The sequence below is a fragment of the Heteronotia binoei genome, chromosome 2 (assembly GCF_032191835.1).
Source record: "Heteronotia binoei isolate CCM8104 ecotype False Entrance Well chromosome 2, APGP_CSIRO_Hbin_v1, whole genome shotgun sequence".
Taxonomy (NCBI): Eukaryota; Metazoa; Chordata; class Lepidosauria; order Squamata; family Gekkonidae; genus Heteronotia; species Heteronotia binoei.
This window is the reverse complement of record NC_083224.1, coordinates 111,352,267-111,367,185: the sequence shown is the minus strand read 5'-3', so window position 1 is coordinate 111,367,185 and position 14,919 is coordinate 111,352,267. Positions and strand designations below refer to the sequence as shown.

Here is a 14,919-nt window from a genome sequence, read left to right as displayed (position 1 = left end):
TGTCTTTGCAAATCAAGCATTGATGCTTTAAGCCAGCTTTGTCTCTGCTTAATGGAGTGAGAACTAGTGCCTAGGGAGTACTCTCTTGGGAACCCACACCCAAAGGGGGATATTACACTGGACAGCCATTGCTAATCTGAGTAGACCTGGGGCAGAGAGGGGGGAGGGAAGAAGCTTGCAGTGCCTTGCCATTTAATGTTTTCCCAGGTGGAGAGCATTTTTTTTAGATTCTGCTGTGATCCTTGTGCTTTTTCTTGATGTTTTATTTTTAAAATTGCATTGCAAAATCCCACTATTTCCCCACCTTTCTGTTTTAAAGAAAATATTGCAAGAGTTGCAAAACGATATCTTTAATCTTTAATTGCAAAATGATATTTTTAATTGTGTTGGCCTGTGTCCTCTATAAAGTCTATATCTCTGCTATCTGGCATTACATTTTAGGATACGCATAGCTCGGCCCCACAAAGTCCCATTTATGTCAGATCCAGCCCTCCTAACAAATGAGTTTTGACATCCCTTTTCTAAATAAACAAATAAGCTACCTGCAAATTGCACCCCTTGCTTATCACACCTGATGCAAGGGAGAAAAATCAGAGTGTGGTGTTACAGCCCTTGTTACTTATCATGTTTAATTCTGTGTACTTCTGAAAGGGGCCAGATTAACATGCACCAAGTAGCTGCCCCTAGTCCAGCAATATGGGCGCATCTGCAGGATGAAGGAATTTATCTTGCTGTCAACCTGGCCCATTCCAGCTCCTTTAAAGCCTTGTGTTAAGATGTGGTAAGTTGCAGACACTTCAATAATAGCTGCAGAACCCCTTCTGCTATGGGATAAGCCTTGCGCAAGCCAGAATACAATGAGTCCATATGAGGGCACCAAGCAGATGTCCTCAGGCTGACCCCAGTTGGATACCCAGAGTGTATGGGACCTCTCATTTCAGTACCATAGCTGTCTTTGCAGGTATATGCCCAGTACAGCTGTGCCATAGTGTGCTGGGGCTTCATGTGTTCATACCTCTGGGAAATTAGCTTTAGGTTTCAGAAGCAAATATCCTGAGGCCTGTTTGCACATGTAGATGCCCTGTAGCTGCCTTTTATACAAGCAAACAGAGGCCTGGATTTTACTCTTATGACTTTTAAAAACATGATTGTCATGTTAACTTTCACAGTTCAAAATGAGGTTAAAATATCTTTTTGTCATTATTTTAGATGAGTTATCCAGATGTTTTGATACAGGTGCTTGATATTTTAAAAAACAGCGGTAAGTTTATTTTTTCCTTATTTTTCACTCATTTTCTTCATAGTTTGTTTGATGCTGGCAGTAGAAAGAAAAGCTGATAGATGGCATAATACACTTCTAACTCATTATATTACCCAGATAAATGTAAAAAAAATTGAGAGATCTGTGAAAGGCTCTTCTGTTTCTTGATGTACTCTTCTTTTTTGTCCTCCTTCAGCTTCTTACTCTGATGTGGAATCAGATTTCCATGCCAAAGTTCCTGTTGTTTTTTGTAAAGATGTTAAAAGGTTTGTATAATTTGTGTTATATGATTATGTTAAATGCACTTAACTTACATGAATTAAACAAATTTAATATTTTATAATCTTTTGTGAATTGAAAATGCAGTTCTTTGAGGAAAAAGCTCTAAAGCAAGACCTCACATGGTAAAGGAGTAAATGTTGTCATAAATGCTATACAACCTGCAGGAGGCACAGCGTGGTCAAAGTGAAGCAAGTTAAATCCCATTGGTTTCAGTGGGAGAAATTTAAGCATATTCTTCATCATTCAGTTAAATCACTACCACATAAAAGTGCTCAATATTTTGGTTGGATTGTGCCCAAGTAAAACCAGTTATGATGGGTTCCACACAGAAGCGGGCTTCTGCGGTTTCCATGTTGCTAGTGTGGTTGCTGCTGATACAGTTAAGTGGCAGCAGGGTTTCCACATGGCAGGATTTCCTGCAGTTTCCCTGTCCCAGCAGACACTATCTCCACTCCCCCAGGCTATTGGAATGTGTTCATATTTTTTAAAAAATCAACAGTTTCATGCATTGTTATACTGTTGTATCAGTAAGTGAAACAGGTTCTCCGAATTCTCAGGTATCATTCTTTTAAAAAGGTGTCTAGCATAGGGGTGTCAAACGTGCAGCCCGTGGCTAAGCTTCCCAATCCTCCGCTGGGGCGGGGGATCTCCCGGTTTTCAAGCCCCTCCCCCGCTGGTCAAAAATCCAGAAGCAGGAGACAAAATGGCAGCCATTTTTGTGCCGCCTTAGGATTACTCTCTATGGTGCCAGGGAGACCTCCATGGAGTCACATGGTTGGTTCCCTATAGGATGCACTGGCATGCAACTCTGATTTTCCCCAACGGCGCCACCCCCAGCCAGTGCACTTCCTGACTCTGAGGAGTGGGCTCCACCATGAGACGGGGGAAGCTCTCAAGCCCCTTGCCACCATCGGAACCTTTGGAGAAGGTAAGATTCCAAGTGCATGGCTGGATTTTCACTCCTGTTCCCCAGGCTATGCTGCAGCCTTTGGAGAAGCCCTGGGGGAGGGAGAGGCATATGTCTGCTGGCATGGGCTTCAGAGATGGAGGGGGGCAGGGGAAGCTGTGGGCGCCCTCCTTTCCCCGTTCTCAGCATTGTGTTTGACTCAGGAACACCTTTTAGTTAAAAAAAAAATTGTCTTCCCTGAGTGTGTTTGTGTGAGAGAGACTGAGAGTTAGCTGGAGGAGGGGGAAGGGAGGCTGGGTCTGTCCTCCTCAGCATCGCGTTTGACCCAGCGGGAGCACCTTTAAGATCGACAAAGTTTCTCTCCCCCCCCCCTTCATCTGTGAGTGAATGAGTGAGAGCGTGCTGGAGGTAAAGGGGAGCTGTAAATGCCGTCCTCAGCATTATGTTTGTCCCAACAGCACCATTAAAATCAACGAGGCTTCCCCCTCTCTTTCCTGGGTGTTTTTGTGTGTTGGGGGGGTGGAGGCTGCTTTTTTCTCTCTGCTTCCTCAGTATCCCATTTGACCCAGCAGCACTTGAAGATCGACACAGTTTTCCCCTCCTCTTCCTTGTGTGCGTGTGTTTTGTTGGAGGTAAGGGAAGGCTGTGCCAGACTGAGTGGGTTCACACTACAGTAAATAATGCATTTTGCAACTGGGTTTTTGCTATTCTTACACAGTAGAAATCCAGTTGCAAAATACATTATTTACTGTAGTGCGAACCACACCCTCTGTGTTTCACTCAACAGCAGGAGCTCCTTTAAGATTAACCAAGTTTTTCCCCCTCTTCTGTGAGTGTTCTGGTGTGATGAGAGACTGTAAACATGGATGGTAAATTGTTTCAGTTTATTTGGCTGTGTTCATTTTTAGTCTCTGTGTTTTAAAAAGTCTATGTGTTCTAAAATTATGAAAGCTTATAATTTGTACAAAGCAGGAGTCAAGTGTACCTTTAAGACCAACCAAGTTTTATTGAGAACGTAAGCTTTCGTGTGCTCTCTAAGCACACTTCATCAGCTCTCTCAGCACACTTCATCAGACAAGGGGATCAGGTATTGTGGGTTGAAATACATGCAGTTTGTTGTTTAAGAGTGCAAACTGGCTGCTTATAATTTGTAGTTTGTACATTTTAATATGCTAATTTGGTTGGTATATTTTGTGCCCTCTCAGCTGTCAGAAATAGCTGCTGAGAACACACCATTATAAATTGATATTATGCAGGTGCCTTTATCTTTGTTCTTGAAGGAAGTTGTTATGTCCACAGATGAATTTGTTTTCTAGCCATTGTAAATCAAATATTCACTAATGCAGCCAGTCTTCTAGGAGAAACAACACCAAAAACACCCCAAGGTCTTGGTATGTACAGTAATTCTGTACATCCTTTTCAAGAGTTTTATCATTTTTGCAACTGAGTCTCCTAGTAATACAGTAGAGAGGAGACACTACCTTAAAGTGTCTCTATTTATGCTTAGAAGAGGAAAGTTTTATTTCAAAATGACACCCTCACTCCCTACTATTTCATTACAAATGAAATGAAGCTTTAAGTAATTGGTTTTCCTTTTAAAATGCTTATGACATATTTAGCTTTTCTTAAACGTTTGTTAAACTATAGATGGAAATAAAAAAATGTGTAACTGAAGAGCAATAGATTTCAAGCCATTCCTCCATTTACTTCAACAGTATATTGGGTACAGTGTTAAGTCCATTACTACTGATTGAACTTACAAAGTTTAAGCATAAAGCAGTGGATTTCATTAGGGCTCTATGTCATCTTTTTCTCAAGATTTCACTGTCTCAGGAAACTTAGCAGTTCCTCTTCTTGCTTTCTTAGCCATGCATAGCATCTGTCCATGTAGTAAGAATCTCAGAATTAATAGGACGGCTTATTCTGTGGGTTGATGTCTAACTAGCATTGTTTGATTTCCCTGTTATTAAATGGCCTTCTCCATATTTCTGAATACTGTGTATAAAACATAAAGGGCTGGTTCAACACTCTAGTGTGGTGGTTTGGAGAGTACCAAATCAGTAGCAGAATCATGAGGAGAGGAGGTGGTAGGCATGTTCATCTCCCAGCCCACCCTTCTCCAGTGACCAGCAAAGATATTCCACAACCATTTGGAGAGGGGGAGGGGAGAGACACAGTATATCAGTTTTGCTAACTGTTTGGAAACCAAAGAAGGGAACTACCTGGGGATCCTAGGCTTGAAAGGGTAAAGTCTAACCTAGAGTGCTGGACTAGGGTCTGGGAGACCTGGGTTTGAATCCCCACTCTGCCAAGGAAACTTGCTGGGTAACATTGGAATACTCTCAGCCTCTATTTTCTCCATTGGCTGACCAGCATATGAAGCAACTTATGTAGAAAAGCTTGCAATGCCCAGCCATTTCATGTTTTCCTCTGGGCCTTAGGCTCAAAGCAGTGACCATGAGATTTCTATAATGAATATCAATAAATCAAAAGTACATCATTAGGGTTTGTAGAATCTTTCGGGATCAAGTGCCGTGTTCTACTGGAGAAAGTTTTCCTTCCAGACGTTTCGTTCTCAGCTGCGGAGAACATCCTCAGTGGCGTTGCAGCCGGAGCAGGCGCTCAGACCTTCTTGGCTGCTGTGCATTGAGTGGAGCCAGGGCTGCTGGAGAACTGCTATTTCTAGGCTGGAGGGGGTGTGATGAAAGGGCAATTGGTTTGTGGATGTGCCCATTGTTTGGTGGGGCTTCCTGGAAGGGTAGCGATAAGGAAACTGGCTGTTGAATGTGACCATTGTTCTGTGTTAATTGCTGGGAGGGTTGGAAGGGGTTTGAAGATAAGGAAGATGGTTATTGACTGTGCTGATTGTTCTGTGGAATTTGCTGATTGTTCTGAGACTTTCTGCAATTTATAGTCTGTAGGGTGTTTTGCAGAGCTGGGTACCAAGATTGGTGGATGAAAATGCCGTCTTCCTTTCTGTTAAAATTGTGCTGGTGTTTGTAAATCTCAATAGCTTCTCTGTTCAGGCGGGTATGATAATGTGAGATCGTAGAAAGGACTTCAGTTCTTTCAAAGTGGATGACGTGGTCTCCTTCTTGAAGTGCATGTTCAGCTACAGTTCAGCTACAAAAGTACGTTTGGAACTTGCAGATACACACCTGAACAACAGCTCAACAGCATACTCAAGATTGCTAGAGCACAGACATTGTCTCCAGATTTTGATGCAGTAATTCAGAGCAAGAGGTGTCAGTTATCAGAGACTGTTAACTAAACAAAATGTTGCAAAAGTACTAATCTTTTAAGCTTGTTTTAATTTTTTTTTAAAAATCTTTAATTGTATTTGCCTGTGTCCTTTATAAAGTTTATGTCTCTGCTACCTGACTTTAAATTTTATGACATTTGTGGCCCAGCCCAACATAAATGTCAGATCTGGCCCTCACTGAGTTTGACATCCTTTCCCTTGCAAAAATATGTCTTTTTCTCATATATCCACAACAGAAGAGGCTAGAGACCTTTCAAAAATGAAAGCTGGGAATTTGCAGGACTTGATTCACTTATTGTTATAATCAGGACTTTTTTGGTAGAAAAAGCCCAGTAGGAATCCATTAGCATATTAGGCCACACCCCTTGCCACCAAGCCAGCCGGAACTGCGTTCTTGTGCATTCCTGCTCAAAAAAAGCCCTGGTTATAATGATACATTGGTATAATAATATGAAATTGTTGACTTTTTTTAAAGGCCTCCTGATGTGTATGTTTCTCTTTGTGGAAATAGTCATTGCGGGGACAGGGTCAGGGAAAATCAGAATTTTTCAACGAACAGAGCAACTATTGCGGTTTTACTGGGATCATTCCCAAAACTTTGGAATGAAGCAGGTTTGAGAAAGACTGGAGAAAAATCAGAGTAATCCTGGGAGATGTATGATGCACCATAGAATTATAGAATTGGAAGGGGCCTTACAGTCATCTAGTCCAAACCCCTGTTCAAGGCAGGATCAGTCTAGAGCAGGAGTGGGCAAACTGTGGCTCAGGAGCCACATGTGGCTCTTTCACACATATTGTGTGGCTCTCGAAACCCCACCCCCCCCACCCCATTGACTGGCTTGGAGAACACATTTCTCTCTAAATCACTTATTCAGGCCAAACCAACCAGTGGCTTGGAGAATGCATTTAAAGTTAAAGTTGCCTTCCTTCCTTCCCTCCCTCCCACATCTGACGTTCATGTCTTGTGGCTCTCAAACATCTGACGTTTATTCTATGTAGCTCTTATGTTGGCCATCCCTGGCCTAGAACGTCCCTGATATGATATTGTGGAGAATCAAGAAAAAACCCCAGTTCTCAGTAACATTGAATCCGGGCATTATGGAAGTGGCCTCAGTATCTGGGGTAAAGGGAATCTAAATGTGAAAATAAATCATATAAGCAAACCAGTAAAACAAAGAAGGCTGCTTTTATATGGCAAGAATTATGTGTTTTGATTTGTTAGCAAATTTTATTTACTAGTGAATGATCATATGATTTACAACTTTTCTTATTATTTCTTTCAACATCAGTGGTTTAACTTGTAAAGTAAGTGCTGGAAATGATGTGGCCTGCCTTACAACTGACCTGCTGGCTGCTCTCGGCAAACTAGAGCCAGTCCTTGTTCCTTTGGTGTTGGCTTTTCGCTACTGGGCTAGAGTAAGTTTATGAAATAGATGCATTTGTTTGTTGCATGTGTGCTTAATATGTAAATGTAATTAAAAACATTACACTTAGGTGACTGGTCATAATATGAAGTCAGTTTAGTATTATATAGTTATATCTCATGCAGTTATGCGTTTATCTTATTGAATCAGATGACATCCAAATTGCTGACTATAGAGATGCTGCTCCAAGTGAAGCATTGGCTGTGTGTTGAGGTTTTTGTGTCTCTCTTCCCATTGAATATAATTGCACCAACTGAACAAATGCTCCAAATATTCAGAGGACATTTCATAGCAGCCCTCAGTGCAGTTTAAGGGCAATTAAATGAGGGCACCAAGAGGTTGAAATCAGAAAAGATTCACTGTATGTTTTTAAATACTTGGGCAATGGGCACAAAAACATTTTTCTTAATCTTTATAGAGTTAAAATCTATATATACAACAAACAGGTTAGTATAGAAAAAAAAGGAATTACTGTATTAAATTCACAAACTAGGACCTAGAACAGTGGTTGTTAACCTTTAACTCACTACTACCCACCAAGACTCAGCATTATAACTGAATGCTTTCCAAGCCACAAGTAAAAAAATAGGACATAAATGCAGAATTCTTGAAAAAACAACTTTATTTATATAGATACATACATTGAGTAAGAGCCTTGTTGCCTTGTGGTCATCAGACAATGTTAGGTTTAATATCTGTTTGCTATGTATCTCTTTTTTTAAAAGCCTGTGATAAAAACCTGGGATTTTAGTGCCAGAGTGGTAACAGCAGTATAAATCAACTTTTTTCTGCTGGCTGTCAGAAGCCATTGCAAGGGGGGGGGGGGGAGGATGAATTGTTTAAAATACTGAATGCCCAGTGTTTTCTTCCCAGAATTCTGAATGTTGCCCAATATTTGTAGATTGCCCCCTGTATTGACCCTGTTAAGAATAATTGAACTAAAGATTCCTAAGCAGCCATAAGAACTGACAGATGCAGGGGATAAATGAAACTTCATTCTTTCATCACTTGTCCCTTTAGTCTGCAATGCTGTATGTTTTAACTACAAAATACCTTTTTCCCAAGCCACTGACCTTGCACTACAGACTGGAGCTTGATTCACACCTAGATGTTGCTGACCTGCAGCCCAGCAGTAATGCAGGCCAGGGCTTGATTTGGACCTGGCCACTAACAGTACTGGCTCAGAAGGCATCAGGAGTATGTCAGTCACCCTCAACACCTCACATACAGCTGATGATTGGGAGTGATCTGAGCCCTCAGAAGGCAATGGGACTTCAGGGTGAAGAGTTCTCTCTTTTAGTTGTATTGGAGCTGAAAGAAGAGAGAGTGGTGCTGAGTCAGTCAGCTCAGGAGTTTGAGCCTCACAACTCACCTTTTAGAAAGCCATTATCCGCTTTTATTATGTGATTCCCAGTTTGAGAACCAATCATCACTCTTCCATTTGCTATACTCTGGCTTTTATAGTGTTCTATATCAGGTTGATTTTTAGTCATTGGTCACTTTGTTATTGGTTCTTCAGATAATTTTCTAGTCACTGGCCTTTGTCCAGTGACTAGAAAATATTGGCTAAACTGTGGGGTTATAATATCTGCATGTTTTTTCTATTGTTTCTTTTTTAAAAATACAACTTCATTGCAGTATTTTGACCTTTCTTCCTCTTTATAGTTGTGCCATATTGATTGTCAGGCCGAAGGTGGAATCCCCTCATATTCCTTTGCCTTAATGGTGATATTTTTCCTTCAACAAAGAGAACCACGTATACTACCATCATATTTAGGCAACTGGGTAAGTTGAAAATCATATGAAGGTCTGGATCTAAATAACCATAAGTTAGTTCGAGTAGAGCCAAGGGAAGCTGAGACTTGTGTTTCTTGAACAGCAGCTTGGCATGACACAGAGCAAAATCTCTTTGGGAACTGGTGGTTTTACATTCAAAGGAGAAAGTCTATTCATGTTAGCAGTGTCTGAAATAGCTCTTTGGATATTGGCCAATCTTGTTATTAAAAGGCTGTTGACTTCTAACAATTTTATAGTTCTGGAGAATTCTGTCAATATCCAGACGTATGTTCTGCACATGATACCACTATTTAACCATTTGTTGAGGAGCAGTTTTTTATTTAAAACGAATAGCCCACTGAGCCAGTGTTTGTTTCTTGCATATGAATTGGTTTTCTGGATGCCTCATTTGGATTTAGATGGAAGGCTTCGATTCTAAGAAGGCTGATGACTACCAGCTAAGGGGCATTGAAGGTGAAAAGATTGTGGTGTGGGAATACAAACCATCATATAATGGAGCAGGGAAAAATGGAGCAGGTGTGGAAGGCAAAGGTAAAGGTGACCAGCAAAAAGGTGCTAACAAGAAAGCAGCAACTGTAGAAACAGACACCCAGAGTCATCTAAAGGAGAAAAATGGCAAGGTATGTAATTTTCTTTGAATGTAGATTGATCAAACTGATATAGGATTTTAACAAGTTCTTAAAAGAATCCCTGGGTTCAGATAGAGTCTACTAAATGTAAATTTCTCTTTTCTATTTAGCATCCTTCTTAGAATTATAAAATTTTAAGACCAAAGAACCAGAAATTTACATTTTCCTTTTTTTCTTCTTTCAGTCTCCATTAGCATTGGAAACACCACAACAGATATCTCTAGGGCAACTGTGGTTAGAATTGTTGAAGTTTTATACACTGGAATTTGCTTTGGAAGAATATGTTATCAGCATACGGGTACAAGAACTTTTAACCAGAGAGAACAAAAGTTGGCCTAAAAGGCGAATAGCCATTGAAGGTGGGGTGTACTACATTTATAATGGAATTGCAGAAATCTTTGTTTCCCTTACTTGCTTAACTTTGCGTAAATAAAGTGTGTCTTACATTGTATTAGAAATTTGGAAATTATGGCAATTATATGTTTCAGCCTTGTAAGTAATGGTCATGTGTTCATACCTGTTTGAAAGAATTAACAAGTTTGTTAATATTTCTAAAGTAGAATATATCATATTGCTAGATAATTATGGCTCAAGCACTTGGTTTCGCATTTTAAGCAATCATTTATTATCAAAGCGAGAAATGTACTTTTATATTTTCTTATTTTTACTGTTCTTCCCAAAAGGCTGTTGTGGAGATAACATTGTGGTTTGACTGTATTAATACTCTGTTCAAATCATGTCCTGCAGTAGTACTTGTCTCTAACAGACCAAACAACCAGCAGATAAAGAGGAAAACTATATTTGGACAACCATATTGACTTGTTATGGGAAACATAGCCCTGTTCTTATGTCTTTGTTCTATATTATTATTCAACCTCATAATAAGAATAATCATACTCAAGGGAAGATGCTTTCTTGCATAACAATTTGAAATACAATATGTTAATTTTGTGCTTAGTCTTAAGAACGAATTTGTCTTTTTTCTAGATCCTTTTGCACTAAAAAGAAATGTTGCACGGAGCCTGAACAGCCAGATGGTGTTTGAGTACATCCTGGAGAGGTTCAGGACAGCATATAAGTATTTTGCATGCCCACAGAATAAAGATGGAATTAAGTCCAAACTTGATACCAAGAAAAAAGAAAAGGGAAAAATTGGTAGTAAAAAAACTGGAGAACTTGTAACCAGTTGTTGCCTTCAGCAGAAGGCCAACATTGCAGAGAAACAGAACACAGATAATGGGTGTATTATACAAGCATGTGAGTTTAATGAATGTAGTGAAATGGAACCTACGTCCAGGAGATGTACTTCCAACAGCTTAGATAGTTTGCTGGTAAGGAAGCCAGAAGTTTTAAACGCAAAATCTGAAGACCAAGAAGAAACTGTATCCCTTATAACTAGTGAATGCTGTGAATTAGAACAAAAATCACTCAAAGCGAAAGATGATCAAGAGCCTTCAGTTGAAGAGGAAATAAGCCACCATTGCATTTTTAGTGAACATGGGTCCCACAGCACAGATTCTGTTGATAAATTATCTGACACTGAAAGTAGACAGAATTCAGAAATGGAGCATTCACAGAAGAGTATGTGCTCAGGCACTACCGCATCAGCTACCTCGCACAACTGCCAAGCAGTAGGAAATATTCAAAATACTAAAGATGAAGTCACCTCAGAAGATATGCATTATGTATTTGATAAATTTATTCTGACTTCTGGAAAGGTAATATATGCCTTATTATATGGTTCTTCTTAGGTTCATGTACTGTATGTTTTTGTCATTCACCTAGTAGGATAACTGAAAGGATAACTTTTTTGATCAAAAGATAAGGTTAGCAAACTTGACATCTGTCTATACAGGAGATCTTTCCCAGTTTCATTTATTTGTTTCGTGTATAGTCCACCTTTTGCGCTGAGAAACATTGTGCCTTCAATCAAAGAGCAGGCTTGCATAACTCCTAAGCTTTCTGTTGGAAGCACAGCCAGTCTTAGTTCTTCCTTCTCCTTTCTAAGATAGTCTGTGTACTTAAGTTAGGGGGGACCACTCCAAATGACTTGCCAGCAGCAATGCCCAAAGAACTGCTCCTAGAGATCCACACACACCATTTTTATAAGATATCGCAGATACCTGTGCTTTAGCAGTGGCCTCCTTTAGTAGGGAGGTGCCTATAATCAGGGATTATAATTTGTCCCAAGATGTGAATGATTCTTTTTGTCAACTATTTTCTATTTGTTAATTCTTTTATCTATGCTAATTTGCTATTTACAGGTTTTACCAACGGCTGTAATCCAATCTTAGCAATACTTATCATTCAGTTGCTTATACAACTTGACTCCAGCTCTTCCTGGCAACTAACTCCCCCCACCCCCCTGTAATGGTTGAGGAAGTCTTGTGTCAATGTGTCTGAAGAAGTGTGTATGCACACAAAATCGTATACCCAGAATTAAGCTTTGTTCGTCTTAAAGGTGCCACTGGACTCAAACTTGTTCTAATGTTTCTTTTGACATCCCTTGTCCTCTTGGTCTTCTAAAAACTGAATAGGAGTGAAAAGTTGAGGAGGAGCATGACTGATGTCTGTATGGTCTGTCTCTTCCGTGGTGGTATCCTGAAACTGCCATCAGCTATGGTATGCTTCTTTCCCCTAGCTGAAGAAAAATAGGCTGCAGTTGTAAGAATACTTTCCTAGGAGTAAGTCCCACTGAATAAAATGGGAATTACTTCTTAGTAGACCTGCTAATATTGCTTCTCTAGGGTGCTGTGGCTTGCCCTTCTGCCTTCCTGCTGATGTAATGTATTTCTTGAGACTGATCTCAGCTAGAATTAGGAAAAATCCTTACATCCTGTGGTAGCATCTAGGTCTGTATAGGTGTTTTAGTAAAATCTTGCAGGATACTACACAAAATCTGCCACCACATGCCAGCATTATTCTAGTACACTTCCATATTTCACAGCTATTATTTGGCAGTTTATCTTTGGCCATAACACATCTTATTGAGTCTAATACTTCCAGACTTTTGTGTCTTCTGCTTAAATACTGCCCTTTCATTATAAATGGGGAAGATTATGTCCTCATAATTGCTTTTCCTCTGTCTTCACCGTCTCTGAAGCAGAGACATTCTGCCTCCTCATCCTTTTCTCTGGAATTCCATAAACTTTCAGGGCTTCAGCAAGTCAGCTCCCCATCTCTCTGGTCCTTCCCATCCCACCCTCCCCCTTACGGTTTAACTGATTCTTAGCTGCTCTCTACGTTCTGTGTCAGCTAGAGGATTTTTAGTCCTCATTCTTCAGTGACTTTTATCTTTTGATTAATTACAATATATTTTTGTACATATACAGCGTCAATAAACTACATCAAAATCCCTACCTAGTCTTATTTTGCTGTTTCCATTATTAGTATTAGCTGCTTGCTTTACTATTAAATAGTAGGTAATGAGAATGATAGCTTAGTAATTAAGGCATATGTATAAATTTGTGTGAAGCTCAGATGCTATTGTCTGTGAGCTTATTGTTCATTAAAGAACAACGATTCAGGTTGCTGTATAAATTGTCTGTAATCAAATCTCACTATGGATGTTCCTTGTTCTTCTCCTCACCTTTACTTTTTTTCTGCATCTTGTGTGCTTTGGATTTGTGTCACTTGCGTTGAACTTCATCATGTCAGGAAATATAGAGTTAATTACAGCTTCCAGTGGAGATTGCATTGGGTGCATACAATATACAGTCATGTGCTTCTCCCAATTTCATATGAAAAGCAGGCTTGAAAGATAAGTGACTCTTCAGAACTACCCAGTAAGTTGAATTGATAGTTGAACCCATTTACTGCTGAAACGCCTAAGATATCCATAGAAAAATGTCACTTGAACAGTTTTAAAATAAATAATTTGGTTTTGATTTTTCTAAGCCTCCAACAATAGTATGCAGTATCTGCAAAAGGGATGGCCATTCCAAAAATGACTGCCCAGAGGATTTTAAGAAAATTGACCTGAAACCTCTACCACCAATGACAAGCAGATTTAGAGAAATACTTGATCTAGTCTGTAAAAGATGCTTTGGTAAGTGTGGTTTTGTTGCTGACCAAATTGTGTTCTGTTTTAAAATGTAATTAATGGTTATGTAAAGCCTAAAGCTGGGTGACAAAGTTATGGCCAGTAGGCCACAACTGTCCTGCCCAAGGATTTAATCAGGCCCACAGCTCTTTTCTCCCCCCTCCTCCCCCTCCTGTCCTCACCCTTTGAAGCTCTGAGGCTGCTGAAGTTTCCAGCTCCTTCTGCCTTGTCTTTGCCTGCTTTGCAAAGCTGCAAAGAAAATACAGAATGGATTTTCCATTAAGGTCTCTGTGGCCAGATAGACTACTCACAGACTGCTTGTCTGTGCTGTAGTATATTTCAGTGGAGTGGAGCTCAAGTAGTTTGACTTTACTGTGTTTGTATGGCCAGTAGAAGCTGTTGCTTGCTGGAGCTGTCACCTTGCACATGAAGGGTTCATGCTTTGAGCCAGCTTGTCTCTGTTGAATGGACCTGAGAACTGGTGCCTAGTGAGTACTCTAACCTGGGAACCCATAGCCAAAGGGGGATATTACACTGGAGAGCCTTTGCCAATCTGAGTAGATCCAGAGGGTAGGGAGAAGCTTTCAGTGCCCAGTAATTTCATGTTTTCCTAGGCTCCGTGCATTTTATATTTTTAGTTTATATTTTTAATTTCTGCTGTGATCCTTGTGCTTTTTCTTGATGTTTTATTTAAAAATTGTATTGCCAAATCCCACTGCTCATGCACATTTCCATTTTAAACCATATATTTCAAGAATGTTAAGCATGATTGTATTTTAAGTAAAAAAAATCTTTAATTGTGTTTGTATCCTTTATAAAGTTTTTATCTCCTCTACCTGGCATTACATTTTATGATATGCCTGGCCACACAAAGTCCCATTGATGTCAGATCCAGCCCTTGTAACAAATGAGTTCAACACCCCTGGCCTAAAGGTTTCCCATACTGAAAGCAAAGAGTGAAAGTTACTTTGATGAAACAGACAGAAAATATATTCCCATTGTAGTTCATAGTAAGACTACCAGTGCAGTGGGTATAGTCCAAGGTGATAAGAAACGTAGTTTTAATCAAGGATTCTGTATTCTGCAGCATCCACTCAAAGCCTTAAAACTTTGTCCTCAAAAGTAGGAGTCCCCAATGTCATGTCCATTGTTGCCATGGTGCCTGCTGACACCTTTTTCTGGTGTCCACCAAAGCTTTTTACAAAGTGGGTGAGGCTTTTGTCCAGCTAGACTTCAGACTAGCCATTGGAAATCTGACTGGTTATGCAGACTCAAAAACATGTTGATTTGGCAACAAGAATCTTTATTGCATGAT

General features: G+C 39.9%; 1 protein-coding gene across 2 annotated transcripts in view; it reads left to right on the top strand.

Annotated features, from left to right (window-relative positions):
* TUT4 (terminal uridylyl transferase 4) overlaps positions 1 to 14,919 on the top strand; it is a 92,335-nt gene that overhangs the window by 25,732 nt on the left and 51,684 nt on the right. For both annotated transcript variants that reach the window (XM_060231814.1, XM_060231813.1), the window contains exons 7-14: positions 1,210 to 1,261; positions 1,458 to 1,527; positions 7,002 to 7,128; positions 8,802 to 8,921; positions 9,332 to 9,553; positions 9,747 to 9,921; positions 10,550 to 11,280; positions 13,460 to 13,610. In XM_060231814.1, coding sequence (XP_060087797.1) covers positions 1,210 to 1,261; positions 1,458 to 1,527; positions 7,002 to 7,128; positions 8,802 to 8,921; positions 9,332 to 9,553; positions 9,747 to 9,921; positions 10,550 to 11,280; positions 13,460 to 13,610 — 1,648 coding nt within the window. The remainder of the gene's footprint in view (positions 1 to 1,209; positions 1,262 to 1,457; positions 1,528 to 7,001; positions 7,129 to 8,801; positions 8,922 to 9,331; positions 9,554 to 9,746; positions 9,922 to 10,549; positions 11,281 to 13,459; positions 13,611 to 14,919) is intronic.